This window comes from Dromiciops gliroides, chromosome 2 (genome assembly GCF_019393635.1).
Source record: "Dromiciops gliroides isolate mDroGli1 chromosome 2, mDroGli1.pri, whole genome shotgun sequence".
NCBI lineage: Eukaryota > Metazoa > Chordata > Mammalia > Microbiotheria > Microbiotheriidae > Dromiciops > Dromiciops gliroides.
The window spans coordinates 69,924,922-69,950,875 of NC_057862.1; the positions used below are offsets into that span (position 1 = coordinate 69,924,922).

General features: G+C 42.7%; 1 protein-coding gene across 1 annotated transcript; it reads right to left on the reverse strand.

The window, feature by feature from the left end:
- Positions 1–1,594: 1,594 nt before the first annotated feature.
- RBP3 (retinol binding protein 3) lies at positions 1,595–23,951 on the reverse strand. Its single transcript, XM_043990242.1, has 4 exons — positions 20,904–23,951; positions 14,031–14,221; positions 8,814–8,956; positions 1,595–1,923 (listed from the first exon to the last, which is right to left on the reverse strand). The coding sequence occupies exons 1-4, from the start codon at positions 23,949–23,951 to the stop codon at positions 1,595–1,597; spliced, it is 3,711 nt and encodes a 1,236-aa protein (XP_043846177.1).
- Positions 23,952–25,954: the final 2,003 nt, after the last annotated feature.

Genomic DNA, 25,954 nt, shown 5'->3' on the forward strand with positions numbered 1-25,954 from the left:
TAGAAATTAGTTGGGCTTGACTGTGCATATTTGTTTTATGTGGGTTTATTTTATATCCTGCAACTTTGCTAAAGTTGTTCATTGTTTCAAGTAGTTTTTGAGTTGATTCTTTTTTTTTTCTTTCTTTTTTTTTTGCGGGGCAATGGGGGTTAAGTGACTTGCCCAGGGTGACATAGCTAGTAAGTGTCAAGTGTCTGAGGTCGGATTTGAACTCAGGTCCTCCTGAATCCAGGGCTGGTGCTTTATTCACTGCACCACTTAGCTGCCCCCGAGTTGATTCTTTAGGATTCTCTAAGTAGACCATCATATCATCTGATCTGTGCGTATTTGTTACAAGGGTTTTGTTTTTCTTTTCTTTCTCTTTTTTGAGGCAGGGAGGGGAGTGGAAGGGAGAGAAAATAAATATTTCTAAAATGGCAAAATAATTAAAAAAAGAAAAAAAACCTTCTTAGTTTCCATCTACTTGGCTTGACAGAGGTTATTCAATCTTTTTTTGGAAGTTTTGGGGTTGTAGTGAATGCAGTAATTCTGTAAGTGCCATGGGACATTTCTTTTTTTCTTTTTTTGCGGGGCAATGAGGGTTGAGTGACTTGCCTAGGGTCACACCCTAAGTGTCAAGTGTCTGAGGCTGGATTTGAACTTAGTTCCTCCTGAATCCAGGGTCGATGCTTTAACCACTGTGCCACCTAGCTGACCCGCCCCCCCCTCACCCTACTTTTACAGAAGCTTACAAACCCAAGAGCATGATGAGGAAAGAACGCACAACTTACTATAAATGAGAAGCTTGCCTTTGCAACCTGAACCAAATAGGAAAAGCCTGGATTTGAAAGCAGGTCTTCTGGCTCCAAATCTATTGCTTTTGTTATCAAACCACGAAGCCTCAAGTAGTCAGCATAGAGAACTGGAGAAGCCTGAGGGAAATCATTGTCATAGATTCCCTAGGGAAAGAGGGATTAGACTGCTCTTTGGGGGGCTTCATTGGGTATAGATAGAATCAATGGACAGAAGTAAGAGGGAGGAGAAGTTCAGCTCTTTGGAAGAAAGAATTTTCTAAGAACAACATAAAAAGTGGAATCATTATTTGCTGTGAGAGGTAGTGAACTGCCCATCATAGGAAGTATTCGAGCTGGAGTATGATCGGTGGCCAGTGATGCTGTAGAGGAGTTGGTGTGGGGTGGGGTTGTTCAAGCTGATCATCAAGGTCCTTATTCTATGCTTCTAGAGAAAAATACATAGGGGCAGCTAGGTGGCGCAGTGGCTAAAGCACTGACCCTGGATTCAGGAGGACCTGAGTTCAAATGTGACCTCAGACACTTAACACTTACTAGCTGTGTGACCCTGGGCAAGTCACTTAATCCCAATTGCCTCACCAAAAAATAAATAAATAAATAAATAAATGAAAAATACATAAAACCAAGTTCTACCACATATATCCATACCCAAGGCATACAGCCTTGGTCTCTCTATATAGTAAATATAGTTTATATAACACCTAGGCACATCCCTTGTTTCTGTACATCGATAAATTTTAGGACAATTTTAACCCAAGGGAACTTTGACATTGCTTCTAGCAGGCCGGGGCTGGGGGAGGGGTCTATTTTGCCCTCTGCAAATGATGGGTGAACATCTCCTTGGCTTTGCTTAGGGCTTGGTCAGCCGGAACCTCCACATGAGGGGTCACTCCTATTCCCTCCCAGGAGGGTCTGTCCCCAGAGCCAACTGATTGGGCGGTTGGGATGGTGATATAGAGGTCAGTGTCATCCACATGGTAGGTTTGTGGGGGTTGGCAGCCACCGCTGGTCACTTCCCCAATGACCAAGGCCCTCCCGAGCCCCTGCATAATGTATACAAACTCCTCCGCTGCACCGGCCGTCATGCTGCTGGTGAGGATGATCACACTCTTTTTGGAACCATATCGTTCACCTGTAAGAGACAAAGTCGATAGAAAGTAAGGCCTGGGAGGGCTGAGATGGTTTCATTTTTTCCTTTGTATTCCCAGAACATAATACAGTGCCTGGTTTAAAGTAGGTGCTTAATAAATGCTTCTTGATTGATAGAAGGTTTCACAAGTGACTAGTCACAATCATCCTCCTGGGGAGGGTAAAGAAGTCTCAGAGTGCTTTCCTCTTTAGTCTGTTGCTGACACATTTTGTGATGACGGAAAGAACATTAGAGGCCAGGGTTCTAATCCTGACTTTGCCATGATTTCATAGGATCATATATTTAGAACTAATAGGAGCCACAGAAGTCCTTGAGCTCATTTTACAAATGAGGAAACTGTGTCACAGAGAAGTTAAGTGACTTGCCCAGGGTCGTTCAGCTAGGAAGTGTCCAAAGCAGGATCTGAACCTGGGCCACTCTGACTCCAAGTCTAGTTCCCTGTTATTGTGAAGACACTGCAGCTGTCGACATCTGGGTTCCTCATCTGGAAATTCATACTAACACGGTGTATAATCTTATCTTTTAGGGTTGTGAAGCCCTTTACATTCGTTATCTCATTCAGGCCTCATAACAACACCCTGAGGTCAACACTATTACTAGTTCCATTTTATAGCTGAGGAAACTGAGGATTGCCCAAGGAACTTAAGGCACTTGCCCAACTCCACATCCCTTGCTCTCCAAGCCAGAATTTCCACCCAGGCCTTCTGTTGCCCAGTTCTGTACTTCTTCTATTATACCACTAGTGAGTCATTAGATTTAGAGCTGGGAGGGGGCTCATAGCCATCTAGTACAAAGCCCCATATTTTACAATTGAGACAACTGAAACCACCAGGTTTATGTATATTGTAAATGGCAGAACTGGGATTTGAACCCAGGTCTTCTGACTCTAATTCCATTACCCCCCCTTCCATGTTCTTATATAACATGCATGTTGTAGAGACCAATGAGATACTGAATGTAAACATTCTTTATGAAAGCGAAACACTGTATACATTCCCCCTTTTTAATGGAAGTCTTATGGTTTGTCTGTCTTACGGACAATTTCCCACATACAGACCTGTGTTCCTGGTCTCATTTAAGACTACTGGGAGAGCTGTGTTCCATATCCACTTCATTGTATTCTCCATGTTATTGTTATGTAGTAACAATCCCCCTCTCTGGGGGGGGGGATTCTAATTTCCTCAGAACAAAGAAATATAAGACTAAAAATATGGGAGTTAGTGATTTGGATAAAATTATAGATGCCATACATATCAAATTTGCAGATGATGAGGCAGCTAGGTGGTACAGTGGATAAAGCACTGGCCCTGTATTCAGGAGGACCTGAGTTCAAATCCGACCTCAGACACTTGACACTTACTAGCTATGTCACCCTGGGCAAATCACTTAACCCTCATTGCCCCGCCAAAAAAAAAAAAATTGCAGATAAGACAAGAGGCAGCTAGGTGGATTAGTAAATAGAGTTTGAGACTTGGAGTCAGGAGGACCCAAGTTCAAATCCTGACCCATACACTTACCAGCTGTGTGACCCAGGGCAAGTCACTTAACCTCTATCTCAGTTTCTTCCTTTGTAAAATTGGGATAATTTTACCCCTATCTCCCTAGGTTGTTGTGAGGATCAAATGAGCTAATATTGGTAAATATTTTTCAAATTGCAAAGCACTATATAAATGCCATGATTATTATAACCATACAATGCTGGGAGGGATAGTTAACCCACTGGATAGCAGAGTCAGGTTCCAAAAAAATCTTGACAGGTTAGAGCACTGAGATAAACTTAATAGGGTAAAATTTAACAGGGACAATAAATGTAGCCTTATGCTTTGGTCCCCAAAATATAAATTTCACAAATATAAAGTGAGGAAGCTATGGTTAGTAGTCGTTCTGAAAAAGATCAATATGTGTGATGAGTCATCCAGAAAGGAAGATGAGATCCTGGGCTAGAGGTTGAGAGGAATTATTTCTGGGAATAAGGAGGCAGCTAGATGGTACAGCTGGGAGTGGAGTCAGGAAGATCTGAGTTCAAATCTAGCCTCAGACATTTATTAGCTGTGTGACCTCAGGTAAGCCACTTTGCTTCAGTTTCCCCATGTGTAAAATGAGCTAGAAATGGAAATGGCAAACCACTCCAGGGTCTTTGCCAAGAAAGCCCCGAATGGGGTCACCAAGAGCCAGATATGACTGAACAGATGACTGAACTTTGAATCCCACTGAACTCTGATTTTATCATGTGAGTACTGTGTTCAGATTTAAGTGACATAGCTTAAGAAGAATGTTGATATAATGGCAAGAGTTCAAAGGAGAGCAATCAGGATGGGGAAGAGCCTTGAGTCCATGTCACATGAGGACTGGTCTTGGATGCTGGGGATTGGTTTGTTGGAGTGATTATACCCATCCTGTTGGGCCCCGAGGAGCAATGGATAGAAGTCATAAAGAAACCAATTATGGTTTGTTTTCAGGATAATCTTTCTAACAATGACAGCTGTCCAAGAGTGCAATAGGCTGTCTATAGAAGTGATAGCTTCTCCTTCCTAAGAGACCTTTAAGCAGAGGTTGGACACCCCCTTGCTGATTATGTCATATTGGTGATTCCTTTAGTTTATGAGTTAGACTAGAAGGTCCCTGAGGTCCCGCCCAATTCTTAAGTTCTCTGACTCTGTGCCTCCTCTAAAACATCATGGGATCCAAGATTTAGAGCTGGAAGGGATGTCAAAAGCCATCTAGTCCAACACTCTCATTTTACAGATGGGGAATCTGAGACCTCGGGAGATTAAGTGATGTGCCTGAGGTCACATGGGCTGTAAGTGCCAGAGCTAGGATTTGAACCCTCTTCTGGTTTTAGAGTTAGTACTCTTTATACTATGCACTGCTGCCTGGTTTAATCAGGAGCTACTTCAACTCTTTGGATTGTTGGAATTACCTGGGTTTGAAGATGGTCAAGGGGGTATTTCCCCCCTCATACTGATTTCCCAGAGGTTTGCCAACAGTGCACCATCATTACAAGACTATAAATGTTATGGATTCCCAAACCTCAGACACATCTGTGTTCAAACAGAAGGACAAAGGGAAAAAAATCTAACAGCAGGAGGATTTTTAGTTATCTGCCATTAGGATTATCTAAATCATGGCTCCCCTCCACTGAACTGTGGAATCACAAGCACATTTTGTGCAAGTTCTAACATACTAGCACATGGCCTCATAGATAAAATACTGACCCCATGAGTTCAAAGACTTAATTTCTAGTCGTGTGGTTTCTCACTGCTTGGATTCCCTTATATGGTGTGTTAGCTTTTTGAAGTCATAGAATATCAAGACTGGAAGGGATGTAGGAGGTCATTTCCTCAAACCATTTTGTCTAAACATAAATTCTCTCTGTTAAATCCCTGAAAAATGGTCAGGGACCTTTGCTATGTTTGATTTCTACATCACCTTCATTTCTGAATATCTTTCCTTCCCTTCTACCCAGTGAACTGTCCCTTGTAACAAATATTTAAAAAGAGGAAAAAAATGGTTCAGAAAACCCAACATATCAACAGTACCTGAGAATATATATATATATATATATATATATATATATATATATATATATATATATATATATATATATATATATTCCATATCCATAGTTTCCCACCTCTTTAAGAAGGGTCGGGATCTGTATTTTCTCAGCTTTTCAGCAGGGACAAGTTTGGTAATTAGAATCATGTAGCATTCCATTTCATTTTTGTTTTCCCTCCTGTTTACAATGTGGCAATTATTGCGTATAGTCTTTTCTTGATTATATTTATTTTACTCTTCATTAGTTCGTATAAGTCTTCTCATAGTTATCTGAATTTCTCATAGTCATCATTTCTTTCAACATAGTAACATTCCATTGCATCTATGTACCAAAAGTTGTTTATCCATTCCCCGACTGACGGGCACCTACTCAGCTTTGGAACTCCTACTGTGGAGCTATGCCATGGACAAAGTACAAACCACCTAGTCCAATTGGTTTAGTCGATCTCAGACCAATCTATCTAGGTTAACTTTTCAAGTACTTTGTCAGTGCTTTATCATTCTGTATTCCTAGTTTTCCACTTCTGGGCACATAAATCAAATCAATAATACTTTTATTTCTGGAAAGGGTATGTTAATTCTCTCTCTTTCTCTCTCTCTCTTTTTTTTTTGTGGGGCAATGAGGATTAAGTGACTTGCCCAGGGTCACACAGCTAGTAAGTGTCAAGTGTCTGAGGCTGGATTTGAACTTGGGTCTTCCTGAATCCAGGTCTGGTGCTTTATCCACTGTGCCACCTAGCTGCCCCAATTCTCTTCTTTATAGAGCAGCTTATTATCCTTGTGACTTATAAAATCCAAATGCATCTCTTTAACCTTTACATGTATGCATGTATATATGTATATGTATGCATACACATATACATGTATGTATGTGTAGATATCTATATATACTCAACTTATTAATTAATATAGGCTCTTAACTATTGCATTGATATCTCTAGTACTTAGTATGGTGCCTGGATTATATTAAGCACTTAATACATGTGGTTTTATCCATTCATTATTTTTTGGTGCTTTGTGGCCACAAAAGTTCAGCTATTAATATCTTTTATTATACTTAACTTTCCTTACCATCTTCAGCTCATTTTAAGTTTTGTAGAGAACCTTTATTTCTGTTTTGGACCTCCTTGAGGCTATATGCCTGGGTGTGGGATCTCCAAGTCAACGGTATGGATATTTTGGGCACTTCAAAAGAATAATTCCAAACTGGTTTTTCAGAATGGTTGAATTAATGAATGGCATCACTAGTGATATATTAGAATGCCTGTTTTTTCCATAGATTCTCCAACATTTCCTTTTTTCCTACATTTAAAAAAATCATCCATTGTGCTTCTCTTAATGTAACCTAATAATTTGTGATTTTTTTGGGTTGCTGATGCATATTGAACTTAAAATCCATTAAACCCACTGGATTATTGATTTCCCCAATCTTGTACATTTGAAGTTGATTTATTAGAACTCAGGTACGATTTAACATTTATCTCTATGAAGTTTTATTTTATTTGTTTTGATCTGATGTTCTAAGTCATCAAGATTTTTTTGTTGTTGTTTGGACTGGGTCTTTCAACCAGTGAATTACTATCCCTCTGTGCTTTGCTATATCTGCAAATGTGCTAAGCTTATCATTTGTATCCATATTTAAGTAGCTGATTAAAATGTTAAACAGTGGGGGCAGCTAGGTGGCACAGTGGATAAAGCACTATTATCGATTCAGGATTCAGGAGGACCTGAGTATAAATCCGGCTTCAGACACTTAACATTTACTAGCTGTGTGACCCTGGGCAAGTCACTTAACCCCAATTGCCTCACCAAAAAAAAAAATAGATTAGGGGATCAGTGACTGCTCTTTTGTTCTGACCATTCACCCAGTACTGAATCTACTTCATTATACTATCACTGAGATAATGGTTTTTAAAAATAATTTTCACAAGAATAACAGGAGAGTGACTTTATTAAATGCTTCAGTAAAATCTAGGCAAACTATATAGCATTATCTTCTAGTAACCTTGTCGAAAAAAGGAAGTGAGATTAGTCAGGTATGACCTATTTTTTAAAAATGAAACCATAAAATATAATAGTGCTATTATCGATTTTTTCCCTACAAATTTACTAGCCATGTCTTTAATAATATATGTGGAACTTTGCTTGAAATTAAAGTGAATTAAACTCACTGGATCATAGCCTGCTGACTTTATTTTCTTCCTGTTGTTGGAACTTGGGACACCAGTTGTATATCTCTTCTATTCCTCATGATTTCTCAAAGGTTACTGACAGTGACTCAGCAATCATTTTTCTGCCAGCTTTTCCAGCATGTAGAATTCATCAAAGGTAAGTAGGTGGTCTCTTACTATAACCCTACTTATCTGGGGCATGAATTCTCTCTTGGTCATCCCTCCCCTTACTTCCAATGAGTTTAAGATCACTCTCCTTAGCAGAGTAATTAGAAGCAAAATATGAATTGGACAGGCCTGCTTTTGCTCTGTTGTCCATCATCATCTCCCTGTCCACCCAAGCTAAAAATCTGAACCTCTCTTTGGTCCTCCTTTTCCCCCAATTTGGAAAAACTAATAAATAAACCAAAATCAACAGCCTCCAGGGGCCATTTTATTTTCCTTAGCTTCTCTTGCTTTCCCCAACTAATAGCTCTCACCATTCCTGCTTTTGTATTCCTCTTCCATCACCTGCTTTTGTTTTCATCTTCTGGATGTTTTTAAAAAATCAAAGTCATTTGATGAGTTCCTTGTGTGTCCCCATTAATCTCTTTAGACTACTTCTTTTCTTTTTCTAAGAAATCCTTTAAAAATTACCTGGTCCAGGGGCAGCTAGGTGGCGCAGTGGATAAAGCACTGGCCCTGGATTCAGGAGGACCTGAGTTCAAATTTGACTTCAGACACTTGACACTTACTAGCTGTGTGACCCTGGTCAAGTCACTTAACCCCCATTGCCCCGCAAAAACGACAACGAAAAAAATCGCCTGGTCCAGCATCACCTTACCCAGTTAGGTATTAGCCCTAAAATGACTGTTCTAAATCAAGGGGTTTCAACCTGGAATTTGTGAACTTGGTTTTCTGATATTTTTGAATATTTTGATAACTTGTTTTCAATGTATTTGATTTCCTTTGTGATCATATTGATTTTATCTTTTATCTCTTTCAACACATCATCCTGAGAAAGGGCCTCTAGGTTTCACAGGATTGCCATGACTCCCAAAATGGTTATGGATTTCCTAATTCATGCTGAAGAACAATTTGAAAAGAAATCGTATTGTCATGAAAACCAATTAGGTAAAGTCTATCCTCCAATATCCCTCTCACCTGCAACCTGAGGCTGTGTCCAGATTTCACTGATGGAATCATTGGGTCTGTTGTAGATCCGGTCTAGAAGAACCTCTTGACCTTCATCAAAGAAGTAGGAGCACAGGGCTGAGATGGAGGAGGTGGGGCCTCCTATGTTGAACCTGTTGGTTAGTAATTAGAATGAGAAAGTCTAAAAACCAAACTAGGGGGCAGCTAGGTGGTGAAGTGGATAAAGCACCGACCCTGGTTTCAGGGGGACCTGAGTTCAAATCTGGCCTCAGACACTTGACACTTATTAGCTGTGTGTCCCTGGACAAGTCACTTAACACCCATTGCCCTGCAAAAACAAACAAACAAACAAACAACAACAACAACAAAAACAACAAATTAAAGCTACCTGCTAATAGAAGACATTCCATCTTCCCATCTTGCATTCTACTGTGGGCATAGATTGCTTTCTGGGTCATTTTTTTCCATAAAATTATAAATTCCCAAAGTTGGGAGGAAATTCAGTGGCCTGCTGTGCTATGTGGCCCTTTATCATGTTACATTGTCTCAGCTTTCTCATTTGTAAAATGAGGGAAGTTGAGGGGGCAGCTAGGTAGCACAGTGGATAAAGCACCAGCCCTGGTTTCAGGATGACCTGAGTTCAAATCTGGCATCAGACACTTGGCACTTACTATCTGTGTGACCCTGGGAAAGTCACTTAACCCTCATTGCCCCCCCCCATGAGGGCGGTTGGAATAGGCAATATCTAAAATTCCTTTTAGTTTAGAAATTCTGAGATGTTCAACTTAGTAATGGGTAAAAGGTATAGTTACTATTTTGGGATTTGGACTTTTTCTTGGGCCTTAGTTTCCTCATTTGTAAAATGAGGGGGTTGGAATAAATGTCCTCTCAGGTAACTTCCACATCTGTTTTAGTTTTAGTTTTAGTTTTTTTTTTTTTTTAAAGCAGCCAGGGTTAATTGACTTGCCTGGGGTCACACAGCTAGTAAGTGTCTGGGGCTGGATTTGAACTTAGGTCCTACTGACTCCAGGGCTAGTGCTCTATCCACTGTGCAACCTAGCTGCCACCACATCAATTTAAGTTTAACCTGCATTATTAACACTTTCTTGATGCTATACAATCAACAGTACAATAAACCAACCTCTGATTTATAATGATTACAGATTTTTTGAGGTATAAATGCTCACCCCGAGAATATAATAATTGGCTCTCAGTTAGAGTTTGGTCTAGCACATCCCTGCTTCTACCAACCCCTGAGTCTGAATCTAGGAATCCAAGGTATGAAGGTATAATAGATATGGAGTTAGAAGGGATCTTAAAGGTAATTTTGTTCAACATTTTAATTTTTATGTGAATAAAAGGAGGCCCAGAAAAACTACATTTCTAAAATATAAATAACAAATAGTAGAACCAGGTGTCAAATCCAAGGACTCTAACTTGAAACTAATTGATCCTTCCAATGTAGCCCAACTTTCAACCTTTTATAAATTGTAAATATCATAGTTCAGAGGTAAAGGATTATCCCTTTGGCCATTTGGGCACCAGTAAATTTCCAATAGATGACTGATGATAATGGTGGTGGTGGTGATGATAACAATAATCAAAGGACCCCAGGGGGATAAAACAAGGGCAAATCAAAGGGTAGGCTTTATAGAAGGACAGAATATTGATCTATTAGAAATCTTTTGTTTCTACTCTTCTTCCCCACAACCCTCCCATTCCCCTGCCTCTTTTCCCCTAACATAGGCTAGGTAGTGTGAAAATTGGAGTGACGCCCCCTTGCTGGAGAGATACTGTAGGAAAGCTCCGCTATGAGAAGGCGTCTGAGGGCAAGCCATGTAGCTTGGAAGGTCAGTTCCTTGGCATCAGGAAGTGACGTTTGCTCGTGGGTACTGTCGATCAAAGCTACCAGCCAATTAGCTTGGAGCTGTGTGTGGACGGACAGGATGTTTCCAGTTTTCACAGGAGGCTTGTGGGACAAAGAAGGGGAGAATCTCTCCCTCTTTTTGCTGGGGACCTCGGGGTGGGGGGGAGTGGAGCTAGAAATGCTGGTCCCCTGAGATAGACAGATGAAGGCGTCTAGGCCTCTTTCTCCTCACCAAATTCTTATGCTCCTTAATAAATGCTTAAAAGTCTAAACTCTTGCTAAAGCTTCTAATTTATTGGTGACCACTTATTAGATTTTTAGACAGTGTAGCTAGAATTTTAGCCACCTTGTAGACAGCAACTATTCAGAAGCAGCATCTTCAAATATAGGACCATGAGAAACAGTTTTATTCTGTTCCTATGACTTCCCTGTGAATGGCCAAGTTTGTGTTTTTGTGGAGTCTAGTGCCACCTAGTGATCACCAAGGGTGGTAATTCCTTAGTGGGGAACTAAGGGTGGTGAGCCTCCAGTTCCCAAGGTTAGTCTCTTCTCTTTGACAGAGTGGAGAGGAACTTCATACTTCCTCCATTTCCTCCCACCTTCTCTCTAGAAGTCCAAGTTGTTCCCACATAAGAGAAATACCTTCCCTCATCTTACAAGTCACGTTATCTTTTTATCTCCTAAAAGTAGTTGGAGGGCTTGGGTGAAGCAGTGATACAGCCCTTGCAAGAGAACAACTCAGAGGTCATTCAGTGCCTCCAAAAGGAGAGGCCAATTACTGTGTTTTAATCATCTATCTCTGTATCTCCCATGCATATCCATATAACTTGAGCATCCTTTATGCAATAGATCTGAGACCTAGGTATTAGCTTCAGTTCTGCCACTCACTAGTTACAAGACTTTGGGTGTCACCCCATCTTTTTGAGCCTTGTTTCTTCCTTTGTAAATGGGTTGGGCTCTCTTCTAACTCCAAAATTCTTTTATGTTCCTGAAGAGGCATGGACCTACCATTTTCTTAATATAGGAATCTCCCAGGTGAGGAAACTTCCTTTACTAATGCAGGTTAGTATCCTTTCTGAAATTTAGTTATAGTTTTGTCTGGAGTGTTGTCTAGAACAGGCCTGTGCTTTCAGACCCAATACTCCAGGGAGCTCCTATCAGATAAAAATATTAAACAAAATAGATAAAACACAATTGAATGTAGATAATGTTAATATGTGGTTTCCTAAGTAAATATGCTGCCCACAGGGATCCTTTTGTATGGTTTAATGTCCCCTGGTTCCACTGGTCTAGAACACTAAGAGGTTAAGTGATCTACCTAGGATTATATAGCCATATATGCCACAGATGGGTCTTGAACTTAGTTCCCGATTCCTAGGAATCTCTCTTTATTCTCAAAGCCACCCTGCCTCTTCTTACTGGGATCCTACGTTCAAATTATTTTTTTCTCCAAATTAAGGGGAAGGAGAGACTAAGTATATGTGTGTGTGTGTGTGTGTGTGTGTGTGTATGTGTGTGTGTGTGTGTGTATCTCACCTACTATCTGCTACATACTATGCTAAACATTTTACAAATGTCTCATTTAATCCTCACAAGAATCCTGTGAGGTAGGTGTTGTCATCACCCCCATTTTATAGTTGAGGAAACTGAGGCAAACAGAGGTAAAATGACTTGCCCAGGGTCACACAGGTAGTTAGTGTCTGAGGCTAGATTTGAACCTAGAGCTTCCTGACTCCAGCTCCAGGTTTCTGAGCATTATGGTGCCACCTAGGCGCCAAATAAAGCATAATTTATAGACATAAGGCAGTCTTTTTCTGGGAGATAATTTATTTGAAAAAAAAAATTCTGTGAAATCAATGATCAATCCAGAATTTATGTTCTTGTGAAGACTGATTTGTTTTCATATATTGAATTCTCTTAGGGAGAGGCATACTGTTATGTATAGGACTTTATTTTTCAGGTTTCATTTGCTTATTCTATCATAAGCAGGAGAGTGATAATTACTAGACATCTTCATTCATTCTAAGACATATACTTGGAGGTATTGAACTGGAATAGCGAAATATTTTAGTCTCATTCAGAGCCATTCTTAGCAACATCCAGGTAACCATTGCCTAGGTCAAGCAGTAGCTAGCAGGAAAAGCCCTCTTTGAATCAGCTTTGCTATTCACTATGAGAAAACGATACAAGAAGTAATTCAGATAAATTGAGTCAAGTGGGAAGAAGAATCGTTACTCTAATGGTTTAGGGGATAGAATCTCAGCATTAGAAAGGATTTCAGAGGCCCTGTAATCCAACCCTAAGGTTCTGGGGTCCCAGGCTCCTTTGATTCTATCAGAGAGAGTTTGGTGAGCATCTCTCCAATACAGTGAAGCAGGCAAGGTAGCATGGGGATTTCTGCCCTCATTGCTGAGGAGATATGGATGTTTATTCAAGGAAGGTGGAAGAAAAGCTGGTCTTTATATAAACAAAAGCTGAGGATGGAGTTTGGTACAGTGGAAAGAGTACTCTCTTTGGAGTCAGAGGATCTGGGTTCAAATTCAGGCTCTGGTGCTTATTGCCTGTGTAGCTTAGGGCAAATCACTACAGCTCCCTGGGCTTCAGTGTCTCTATTTGTAAGATGGAAATTTTGGACTAGGTGGCCTCTGGGGCCCATCTTGACTCAAAACCCATGTAGGTATATGCCTTATAAACATACACAAAATATTACTAGCTGTGTGACCCTGGGCAAGTCACTTAACTCCAATTGCCTCACAAACACACAAAAATAAATATATACAAAATAAATTCAAGGTAACAAAAGAACAACAACAAGAAGAACAACAATAACAATAAGAAAGAGGAAACCTGGGGTTGGGGAGGGAGTAAAGTAAGGTAGGATGGCTTGATTATTTCTTTATGGGAGAAATAGAAGAAGAAGAGGAGATTATTTAAAGTTTGCTGACCTACCACCTTGAAGTCAAATCCTACTTTCCCTTCCTTGGTTCTAGACCATAACCTCAAGCTAGTTGTTGTTGTTGTTGTTGTTGTTGAGTTGTGTCTAACTCTTTATAACTCTGTGGGCCACACCAATACTCTCTATGGTGTTCTCTTGGCAAAAAATACTAGTGGTTTGCCATTTACTTCTTTAGTAAATTGAGGCAAACAGAGGTTAAGTGACTTGTCTAGGGTCACACAGCTAGTAAGTGTTTGAGGCTGTATTTGAACTCAGCTCTTCCTGATGGTAAGCCTAGTACTCTGTCCACTGAGTGACCTCACTGTATCCCAATCTAGTTACAGCTCTGGGTTTATTCAGTTCTACTGCCACCTGTGCCTGGCTTTCAAGGCAAGGTTTGGGGGCCCTTTTCTCCCATGTTTACCTCATATCAATAATCATCCCATCTGTGTGCACAATCTTCTTCCAGACATGCTCCACCAGGAGATCAGAGACTTGGGTAAGCAGTTCGCAGTCTCCAAACATGTCAAATCTCAGGTAGCCGATGTTGCCCCCAAACACATTGGTATGGAAGGAAAACTTGATCAGGTCTTCAAATGCTTCAGGAGAGGGAAGCTAACAGAATTCAAAATAAAACCGGAAAAGTCATAGAATCCATTCATCCAACAAATACATTTGTCAACATTTACCTTTAATAGCTGACCATAGCATGGCATAGCAGAGACAAAGCCAGTCTAGGGGTTAGGAAGATCTAAGTTTAAGTTCTTTCTCTGACACAGGCTTGGGTCACAATTTACCTTCTTGATATCCTAGACAACTCTCCAAAATGAGTTGCTAGTTTACATTTGTGGAGAGAGTTTCCCCACTAGGAGTTCCTTGAATGATTGAAATCATAGGCTCACCACCGCCCCCCATCCCATATCCCCTCAGAAGACATCATAACTATGTGTTGGGGGAGCGAGGATAATGAAAGGATAACTAAGATGTAGTCTCTTCCCTCAAGGAGATTACAGTCTAGAAGGAATTGAGTAAATTTCATGAATTTCTGACTAAGAAGAATAATATTTCCCCATCAAGGACCAAACATCACCTTTATATGATTGGAAACTTTTAAGTGTCAGGAGCAAGTCAAAAGCTCAGAGTAGGAGATTCATATTCATAGTACCAGAATTAACTTGTGTAGGAAGCAGAGAGTTGGCCTCAAAACTAGGAATATCCCAGTTTCGAATCCATCTCTGGTCCATAATGGATGTGTGGCCTTGGGCAAATCTCTTAACCTCTAAGTTCTATAGAACAGACAACTTTCTAAGATTCTAAGTCGCTGAGAAGTTGCTGATCTGCATGCAATACAGGTGAGTTTACTTACTTGAGAGTTCTCTATACCATAAAAAGCCAGATCCAGCCCTATCCCTTTGTTTCTGGGGTACACCTCATTTCAAATATTCAGAGAATTTTATTAACACTGAAAAAGAGCTTTTGAAATATGCTTGTTGTACAAGTTTCGATATCTGGATGATAAATACTAAAAGCTCCCAATTTTGGACACCCCAAACAAACACCAGTACTTCCCAAATAAGAAAAGCAAAGTGAATTTCCACTAAAGTTTTTTTTAAAGCTAAGATATTCTCACCATGCTTTAGTCTCTTGTTAACTTCATAGCCTGGGATCCAATAGGCTACAGATACTCCCCTTCAATGAGTTAATTTCCTAAGCATGAACTATCAGTGAAGGGGGTGGGGGAGGTATTTATTTGCAAAAAAAGATTATTTTTAAGCTCCATTTTTCATCCCATTCCATGTTACTAAGTCCCTTATTTTCTCATTTCTGGCTTTCTCTCCTTACTCTCCAACCAGCTCTCAAATGTTATTGATAAAATTAAATTTATCTGTTCCCACCATCCATGACTTATAATGAGTCATCAGGCTCAGGGAGTCAGACACCAATGAGTTAGTGTTAACCCTGGCCCTGGGCTCATTTTCAGCATGAATTGAAGGGACTCACTGGACTGTGTGATGTTTCATTTTCTTCATCTAGAGTTGGAGGGTCATGAGACTAGTTGGAGATCTGGCTTCTGGTCCTTACTTTGCCATTTATAGTTTCCTCATCTGTGAAATGGGTATCATTTCTGTTTCATCTCATGGGGTTATAATGAAGAGCAAATGAAATGAGATGTGAAAGCACTTTCAAACCTATAAGTAAAAGGAAGCTATTGTTATTATTTATTATTATTACTAATACTGATTGTGATAACGAGAGGCAGCATGACATAATGAGGAGAGAGCTAGTCTCGAGGCCAGGAAGATCCAGCTAGGAGTCCCAGCTCTGACACATACTGATTGTGTGACTCTTGGTCACAACTTGTTTCATTTTCAGGGCTCTGGGCAATTCTCTGAGACTAAGTTTTAGAGAAGGTACCAATCTGCAAGGGTAGACTGAGTTTCCTCTTATGGGAATTCTCTATATCACTGAAATCACAGGTTCAATTTCTTTCCCTAACCTTATTGCTAATTCATCCCCAATACCATCCCCAATCCCATCCTCACCCCTATCCATAACCTTATTCCTCCCCATTCCTAATCCTACCCCAATCCTGTCTCTGTTTTTATTCCTCCTCCGTTCCTACCCCCATCCCTGACCCCACCCCTCCTCATCCCTATCCTGATCCCTAACTCTGTCCTTATCACTAATAATGATATCAGTTAAGCAAGTGTAGAGTTTGTTGGCCCACATTATTACTCTGGGCACCCTACAAGTGGGATATTCTCCTTAGCACTCCATAAGGATAGCACTTTAAGAACCATGTACATTTGGGCTACTCTGACTCTTGTTACCTTTCCTTCATGGGCCATCTTGGACTGGACAGTATAATATAGTGGGAATATAAGTGGCCTAGACCTCAGGACATCTGGGTTCTGGTTCCATCTCTGCGGCCTTTGGGTACAGTCTTTTATTGCTCTAGGGCTCCATTTCCACATCTGACAAATGGGAGGGTTGGATTAAAAGATCTCTCAGGCCTTTCTTAGCTCTAGCATGTTCTGATGCTAGGAAGACTTTTAGGAAACTACTAAATGACATTTAAATTCTTTCTACTGTTAAGGACTCCCTTGTGAATTCCAGGACCCCTACTCTGCATCTTTTCCTGACCTTCTCCTCATCCTGAGCTTTTAAGGTAGGGTGGGTGACTCAAGGGTCTAGTATCTTTACCTTGACCACCTCCTTTATTCCCATATCATACTGGCACCCCTGATTTCAGCACCTATATCTCCAGTTCTGATCTCTCTTGCCAACGTCTACTATTTAATATAAGACATTTCCATCTGGTTGTTCCATTGGCACTTCAAATTCAACGAGTCCCAAGTACAACTTATTGTTTTTCCCCCTCTACTTGATTTTTCTTCTCCTACCACTGACACCATCATTCTCAGTGTCTCCTGTGTTCCCCAATTTGGTGTTTTATTTCACTCTTCCCTCTCCTTTGTTTCCTGTAGTCAATCAGTTACCAAGTCCTGTCAGTTGGAGCCCTAAAACTAGCCCTTTCTTGGTATTAACCTTGGTATAGTGCATAGAGAGACATCCTCCGAGTCAGGAAGATTTGGGTCTTACATGTACTAGCTAGCTGTGTGACCACAGACAAGTCACTTACCCTTTTAGTACCCCCAATGGCTCTCTGATCCAGATAAATTCCTTATCTGCATATATAGAGGGTATTTCCATACTGGTATTCTATACAAAAACGAAATTACAGGCCTGGGCTCCTCCCAACCCCCATAAATATTTTTTTCCCAATAAATAAACATTTTTTAAATTTGCAATGTCTATGTGGGTGGAAATGGTTATGGGACTAATGTTTGAACTTCCTCCCATATCTGACACCAGAACCTGAATGCAATAAACAGTTAACTAATAGAAATAAAAATTATTATTAATAATTAATAATAATTGGAAAAAAACTAACAAATATTTGCTGAACCGAATTTGCTTTTCATCACCCTCCTTCCCTTAGCCACTACATCCTCATCACCCAGTGGCAGGCAGCATCTCTGAACACAGCTAAGTTCCTTTATTTGGGGGTTTAGGCCATAGACCTGATGTTCTACACAAATGGTTTCCTCCCCTCTCCCCTCCCTCCCCTCCCTTCCCTTTCTCTTTACTTTGTTTGGCCATTGCACATGACCATCAGAGGCTATTGAGTTTGTCATTTCCAATCCAGTGGCCAGTGACAGGAATTCCACTTGATCTTTCGAGTGTGTGGATTGATTAATGAGGCCTGGGTTCCAGGAATATACACATTATCTCCATGGCTTCGGTCTGACTCTATTTATGTGTGGTTCAGAAATCCTGAATTCATGTGAAAAAGCCCCCTCCTGGCTAGACAGAGGTGATTTCAAAAGACGCTTGACATTTTTTAAGACTCGTGGTATGGGTGAGTAATAAAGGTCACTGAGAGAGGGTAATTCCTCATCTTTTGAAGCTCTATGGAATTTAGCAACTGTATGTGTGAGTGTGTGCATGTATGCATGCGTACTTGTGTGTGTGTGTATGTGTGTGTGTATAAACCAAAGTGTTTTACTGAGATCGTTTTTAAATGGGGTGTCAATATTTTCTCAACAAGTACTTAAAAAGGCCTTGAGTGGGGCCAAGCCTGCTCTGATCTGGACAGTCTTTTTTGTTTTTAGTGACCTCTAAGTTCGACCTAAAATCTATGAGCTCTATAAAGCAGCTCTGGGATTGTTGAATGCCTCTCTCCTCGTCTTTAGGACCCTGCACAGGGGCTCACTCATAGTAGGCAGAAATGCACCTTGGATCAAAGGTGGAATAAGAGACCATCAGGGCTGAGAAGGACCTTAGAAATCACCTAGTTTTATCCCCTTACTTTACAGATGATGAAACTGAGGCCCAGAAGGGGACAGGGACTTGACTAAAGTCACACAGTTACCAAGAAGCAGAGCCCAGGACACCAACCCAAACCTTCTAACTCCAAGTGTGCTGTTCTGTCCCCTGCATCATGCAAGGCCAATGCTAAATACAGAAGATCAATGCCAGGTTAAAACTCCTTGAAGAAGAATGATTGGCTCACAGGCCAAGGAAAAAGATGAGAAATATGCATTTAGACAATTCCTTTTTGTAAAAAAAGACAGACTTCAAACTCTTTCCTCTTCCCCCATTGAAAAAGCACTAAGGAATTTGGGTTCATCCATTTTATGGGCTCAGTAGGGCTATGAGAGAAGGTGCAGGGGATAGAAAGCCCACTCATGTGGACGTTGGGAGAGACCTAGGTTTGAATTCTGTCTCTAACTTTTACTAGCATAGGCAAGTCACATATCTCTGTTGGGCCTCAATTTCCTCATTTGTAAAATAGAATAGTAAAGCTTGTAGTAATTTGATGCAATAGGGTGGCTGTGTTCTTCAGGCCTTTCTAGTATAACGATACTCCCAGTTTATTGTCCACATCAAATGATATATGGTATGTCCAGTTCTTAACTGTTCTCATGGTATATCCTTCCCCCCCCACAGAATGTATGTCCCTTGAGGGCAGGGATTGTGTAATTTTTGTTCTTCATATTCACAGAGCCTAATAGAGTAGATTTTATGCCCCTCTAACTCAAGTCATTTAACCTGTTTGCCTCAGTTTCTCATCTGTAAAATGGACTGGAGAAGGAAATGGCAAACCATTCCAGTATCTTTGCCAAGAAAACCTCATATGGGGTCCCAAAGACATAACTGAAATGACTCAACAACATATTCTACAATCCAGAAAACATGAGTCAACTTGTTTCTTGAACAAGACACTCTGTTTCCCATCTCCATGTCTCTGAACTGTCTGTCCGCCATGCCTGGGGATGCTGTGTCCCCTCACCTTTGCATCTTCTTTCTCACACTGGCCTACTGGCTGTTCTTCCCCAATGACGTTCCTTCCCCAATCCCTGCCGTTGTGCCACCTGTCTCCCATGACTGGAATGTTCCTCCTCAGCTCTACCTTTCAGTTTCCTTGACTTCCTCTGAGATTGATTTTAATATTTTAATACTTCCTTCAGCAGGAGGCGTGTCCTTTGGGCTCTCCCCACTCTGTCCCCACTAGTACTATTCCTGCTGAGATTACCTTCACTATATATCTGGACATACCTCATTATTTACAAGCTGTTTCTTGGTTATAAGGTGAAGTCCTTAAGGAAATAATTATTTTTTCCTTTCTTTGAAACCCTAGCACTTAGCACAGTATTTAGCATGTAGTTTGTTGGCTTGACTTGACATAATAGGTGCTTAGTAAGTGTTTGTTCGATTGGATTTATTCTTCTATAAGTTATAACTTTTTATAATTGCCCATTTAATTAATTCTCCTTGGGTGGATAGGTGGCACAGTAGATAGAGTGACAAGCTGAGAGTCAGAAAGACTTATTTTCCTGAGTTCACATCTGGCCTCAGACACATAACCCTGTTTACCTCAGTTTTCTCATCTGTAAAATGAGCTGGAGAAGGAAATGGCAAACCACTCCAGGATCTCTGCCAAGAAAACCCCATATGGGGTCATGAAGAGTCAGATACAACCCCAAAAAGACTGAACATCAATTCATTTTCACCGACTGTGAGAGGAGCCCAGTAAGATAAAGTTCATTAATAATTCCTCAAAATGACTTCAGCTAATTATTTCTACCTCTTCTTCTCCTGCCAGACAGTCTCCCAAAGCTACTAACACTGAGCTATATCAACTGGGTTCTCTGACATCCCCTGCCTACTCTGGTGAGCCCTCTGGCAATGACTGTAGAACACTATGTTCCTCAACAATAGATGGACCCTGTAAAGGTTCTAAGTAGCCCTGTCTATCTACCCCTTGTGGTACAACCTGACCTGGTGGGTTTGCCAAAGTGCCTTCCTCACAATCAGTAAGATGAACCATAGTGCTGATTCACCTCCCTGGGCAAGAGAGTGGTTCTTGCTCTCATAAAATGTTGTAGTAGCAAGAAACTTCAGAGGCCATCTTGTCCAATCCCTATCAGAAGCATGAATTTCCTTTACATTTTACCCTGCTCAACCCTGTACCCATAACTATTGCTTGAATACCTGCAGTGAGAGGAAACTCATTACTTCATGAGGCAGCCTTTAAAATTTTTTTTTGGATAGCTCTATGTTTGGACTCGTTTATCTCCTTTTAATTACCCACTGGTCCTTTTCTCTGGAACTAAGCAGAATGAGTCTAGTGATTATGTGATCCTCTCCTCTTTCCACTTATACCCTAAGTACCATTAAGCGAGGGTTTCTCATTAGGTTTGATACTATCAGGACTGTTCTGGAGTCTCACCTGCATGGGAACAATCCCAGGGATGCGGTCCTTGGCGTCCTCAGGGATATGGGCTGTCTTCAGGTGTCTATCTCCAGAGAGAGTCTGCAGATCTGCCCCCAACATGTCAGCCAGTTCCCCTTCTGAGGTGACTTGCCCATACTGGGTTTGGAGTCTTGCCAGTTTGGCGGCCACTCTGGAGCCTACCTCTGGGGAGGCATAATTATCAGCAACAAGCTTTCCAGCTGTCTGTAGAATGGTGGGTACCTTGGCTCGAAGGGCGACAATGCCCTGGGTGGTGACAAGGGCCTCACTGGCCAGCACGCTGACATCAGGCTCAACCCCAGCCAGATCCCAGGCTTTGCCAGTGACTGGGCTGATGGCCACCTGGGTGGGCATGGAGGCATAAAGGGGGCTGTTACCCACCTGGTAAATGCCCATGGAAAGGGCCCATCCCGCTGTAGGCTCACCAATGACTGTGGCCCTATGCAGGTCCTTCATGGTATGAGCGAAGGCCTCGGCTGCAGAGCCACTGGTGTGGCTGATCAGGATGTACAGGTCTTTCTGGGAACCATAACGCTCTCCGGCCACCTGAGGTAGGGTCCAGACCTCTGTGACCTGGGAGGCTGCTCGATCAAAGATGGTGTACAGGTGCTTGCGGGGCTCAGCTTCGAAGAAGTAGGAACAGAGGAGGGGCACGGCTGTGGAGTAGCTACCCGGGTTATACCTCAGGTCCACTACCAAGGCTTCTGTGTTCACCAGCTTCTCCCACACCAGTTCCACTAGTTGTGGCCCGATGGCTCGCACCGTCTCTACCTCTGCCATCATGTCAAAACGGAGGTAGCCCAGCTGCCCAGGTAGCACCTCTGTCTTGAAGAGGGCCTCGATGAGGTAGGTCAGCTCCTCCGGGGAAGGGACCCCCTTTTGGGGTGGGGATAATTCTTCGGGGACCGGCTCCCCAGGACTGTGGAATACGTGTAGACGGTGGTCCCCAGACACCTCCTGCAGGTCACTGGTGAGTTGGGAGGCTAATGACTCAAAGTCTACAGCTGTGCGGTAGGTCCCGTGGACTAACTTGGCTCGTAAAAAGGCGCTGGCCTGCCCAACTACTTCTGGGAGTGCGTAATGTGCCTCCAAGAGGTGCCCTGTGCCCTCCACCAAGGCTCCTAGGCTCTTGTGAAATTCTAGTACCTCCTTGGCTTTGTCCAGAGCTTCCTCAGCCAAGACGATGGCATCGGGTACGACTCCTCCTCCCAGCCAGCACTCACCATGGTTATCGATGAAAGTGAGAATGGGCACGGTGAGAACTAGGCTCCCATTGGGAGGCTGCAGCAGAGGAAAGGTACGGGTGTGCATCAAACTGCCCGCTGTGATTTCCCCAACCAGGGTGGCCCGACCCAGGGACTGCATGAGGAAAGCAAACTCTTCCGCAGCTGTGGCAGTGTGGTGGCTCGTGAGCAGGTAGACGCCTCGCTCGGCTCCATAGGGTTTGCCAAGCAGCTCTGCCCGGCTACGGTACTCCTGTGTCTGGTTGGTCTGGCGATCGTAGGTGGCAAAGAGGCGAACAGGGCCCGCAGCTGGGTCCTGGAAATAGGACAGGAGCAATGGTACCGCTGAGGAAGGCCCTCCGGGATTGTAGCGGAGATCCATGATGAGATGATTCGTGTCCTGAAGGGGTTCCCAGACTTGTCGGAGGACGTAGGGAGCCAGCGTGCCAAGTACCGAGGAGTCAGCAAACTCATCAAACCGCAAATAGCCCACGTTCCCTGGCAACACTGACACCTGGAACACAGAGTCTATCAGGGCCTGCCGCTCAGATTCACCCTCAGGCAGTGATGGGGCTGCAGGGGTAGCAGCTTCCTCCCTGGCTTCAGCCCCTGCCGTAGCCTCCTCAGGCCTCAGAACCCGTACAAGGAGCCTGGGGTCCTCAGACACAGCCTGTAGTCCTGCATTGAGCTTGGCAGCCAAATCCTCCTCCGTGAGCACGGAGGAATAGTCGATGGCAGTGAGGTGATGAAGCAGAGCAGGTACTCTATCGACAAGGGTGTAGTAATTCTGCAAGACTTCCATGAGGTGCTTAATGGCTCCTGGTCTTGCCCTGCGAAGGGTGAGGATGGCCAATGCTTTCTCCAGGGCCTGTTCTGCTGGAATCCCCACACAGGGTAGCACCCCACTGCCCTCCCATGTCTGGCTCCCCCCACCAAGAGGACTCAGAGAACGGGACACCGGCACAGTGATGAAAAAGTCTGAGTGACCGATGCGCAGCTTCCGGAGATCTAGAGCCCCTCCCAGAGTCTGTTCTCCGACCACAATGGCCCGGCGCATCTTCTTGAGGATGTAGGCAATATCTTCAGCTACCCCTACAGTACTATGGCTGGTGAGGACCACCATGTCCTTCTCCCCACCGTACCTCTCACCCAGCACCTGGGGCAGGGTCCAGATCTCTGTGGTGGTGTTTGATGGCCGGTCATAAACTGTGTCTACGTGCAGCAGGACATCCCCCTGGTGTAGGTAGGAAATCACAAAGGGGATTCCTGAAACTTCACCCCCCGTGCTGTGCTGGAGATCCAACACCAGAGAGGAGGTCCCCATGAGCTTCTTCCAGATTTCATTCACCAGGAACTCCCCTACTTTCTCTACCACTTCCTGGCCAGGGATGTAGTCGACTCTTAGGTAACCCACATTACCCTCCAGTACCTGGTACTTGATCATTTGCTTGAGCAAAGTGAATAATTCTTCCCGCGTGAGATTGGCGAGTCTGGGGACTTGCTGGGGAGCCTCGGAGGTGCTGGGCTCATAAGAGATCACCAGCCGTGGGTCATTGAGAGAGCCCTGCACACCTGCTGTCAGGACGCTGGCCAGCATTTGGGGGTCGGAGATATCCAAGATTTCTCCACTCTTGATTGCTTGTTCAATTGCTTCTTGCATCCCCATTAGATTTTCTGGGAAGCAGTAGTTATCCAATAAGATCTTGGCCATATCCAGAACCAGACTAGGTTGGAAGATTTGTTCTGCATGGGCCAGACTAAATAGTAGGGCTGAGAACAGCAGGAGACACTGGGTAGTCATTGGGAGACAGAAGAAGGAACACACTTTGGAAAGAATCTTCTCTCTTGTTCCACAAAGCAGAGTCTCTTCTGCGTTGTGTGTCCCTCTTTGTCAATGACTATAGACAGAAAGCCTTATGCTAAATATGGGAGCAGGGAATAAAGGGAAGGCCTTTTATCTCCATTAAACCTTTAATCTCATTAAATTGAAGTGCATCAGCCAAAGGGTGATAATGGTAGCCAGTCCTGCTGTTTACAACCCTATTAATGAATGTGGGTAAAGAACGTGGTTTACAAGGGACAGGTTCATTGTACCCCCATCTTTGTGCTGCTGCTGAATATGCACCAGTCCTCTCCCCTTTGGATCTTACTGATGTAATAATTGGTCCCAGTGTTGTTTAACACCAAGTAATTCAACTGTAAAGCTATTTGCTGGGAACTCACTTACCCTCTGGCAACTTCACTGCAATCACACACTCATCTCGTGAGCATAAATTGGAGCCAAATTCACACTGCCCTGATTGCCTGGATAATTGCTAGTAATGATTTGTATTTTTGCAGCCCATCGTCTGGAAGGGCAATTTCCCAATGCTTTAGCATTTGGCTATTTGCAGTCTCTAGACAACACACATTGATGAGAAAGCCGTGACAAAAAGCTACCACCCGCGACAGGCTGCAGGAGCCCGGCAGGACGGCTGCATTCACTCGCAGCCCAGTGCAGCAAAAACTGAAGGCACTTTAATCTTCATAATTCTTAGCTCATTAGGATTTACTTTTAATGACCCCTAGTGACATATGGTGATGTCTCCCCACTGTTTTCAACCAATGGAAATGCAGCTCCAACTACAATAGAGCTGAGGTTTGCTTTTGAAGGGCAGATGTATTCAGGAGACCTTGGTCCGGCATCTTTGGAAGGGGCTAATTATGTATTTATTATCGAAGCCTAGGATAGAGCATCTCTGAGTTGGGAGAGATCTTAGAAGCCATCTAATCCAATCCCTACTTGATCTGGAATCCTATGTAAAGTGGTCATTTAGTTTCTCTACCTGGAGACTTCTAATGACAAGAAGCTCACCAGTTTCCAAAGCTTTTGGATAACTCTAATTGACAAAAGGTTTTCCTTATAGAGAGCTAAAATCTTACCCTCTGTGACTACCATCCAGCAATTCCAGTTCTGTCCTTTGGATTCATACAAAACAAGTATGAACACTTTCCTATATAATAGTATTTTAAATATTTAAAGAGAACTATCATGACTACCTGCCTCGCCCCACCTCCAAATCTCTGCTTCAGGGTAAACATTTGATTTTTTTCCACCAAACCACATATGCCATTGTGTGTGTGTGTGTGTGTGTGTGTGTGTGTGTGTGTGTGTGTGTGGTGTAATTGGGGTTAAGTGACTTGCCCAGGGTCACACAGCTAGTAAGTGTTAAGTATCTGAGGCCGGATTTGAACTCAGGTCCTCCTGACTCCAGGGCCAGTGCTCTATCCACTGCTCCACCTAGCTGCCCCCACATATGCCACTTTGTAAAAGAGTGTCTTTACCTTCTTGGCTCTCTTCCTGCTATATACAATATAATTTGTAAGTACTGATAAAGGACACTCCCCTACGCCCTCCCCACCATAGGCTATGTTCATTTTTTTTTTCCCTCAAGGTTGACAAAACTATGTCTCTCTTGACACAGCTTCTTGGGCAATAATCAATATGCATTTATTTTCTGTTCTGTTCAGTTATTTTTTATTCATGTCTGACTCTTCATGATCCCATCTGGGATTTTCTTGACAAAGATACTGCAGTGGTTTGCCATTTCCTTCTCCAGTTCATTTTACAGATGAGGAACTGAGGCCAACAGGGTTAAGTGACTTGCCCAAGGCCACACAGCTAATAAGTATCTGAAGCCTGATTTGAACTCAAGAAATTGAATCTTCTTGACTCCAGGTCCAGTGCTCTGTCCAATGAGCCATTGATATTAAGGAGCTCACAATCTGAGAGGGGAGATAAGAGAGATGCACAAACAACTATAA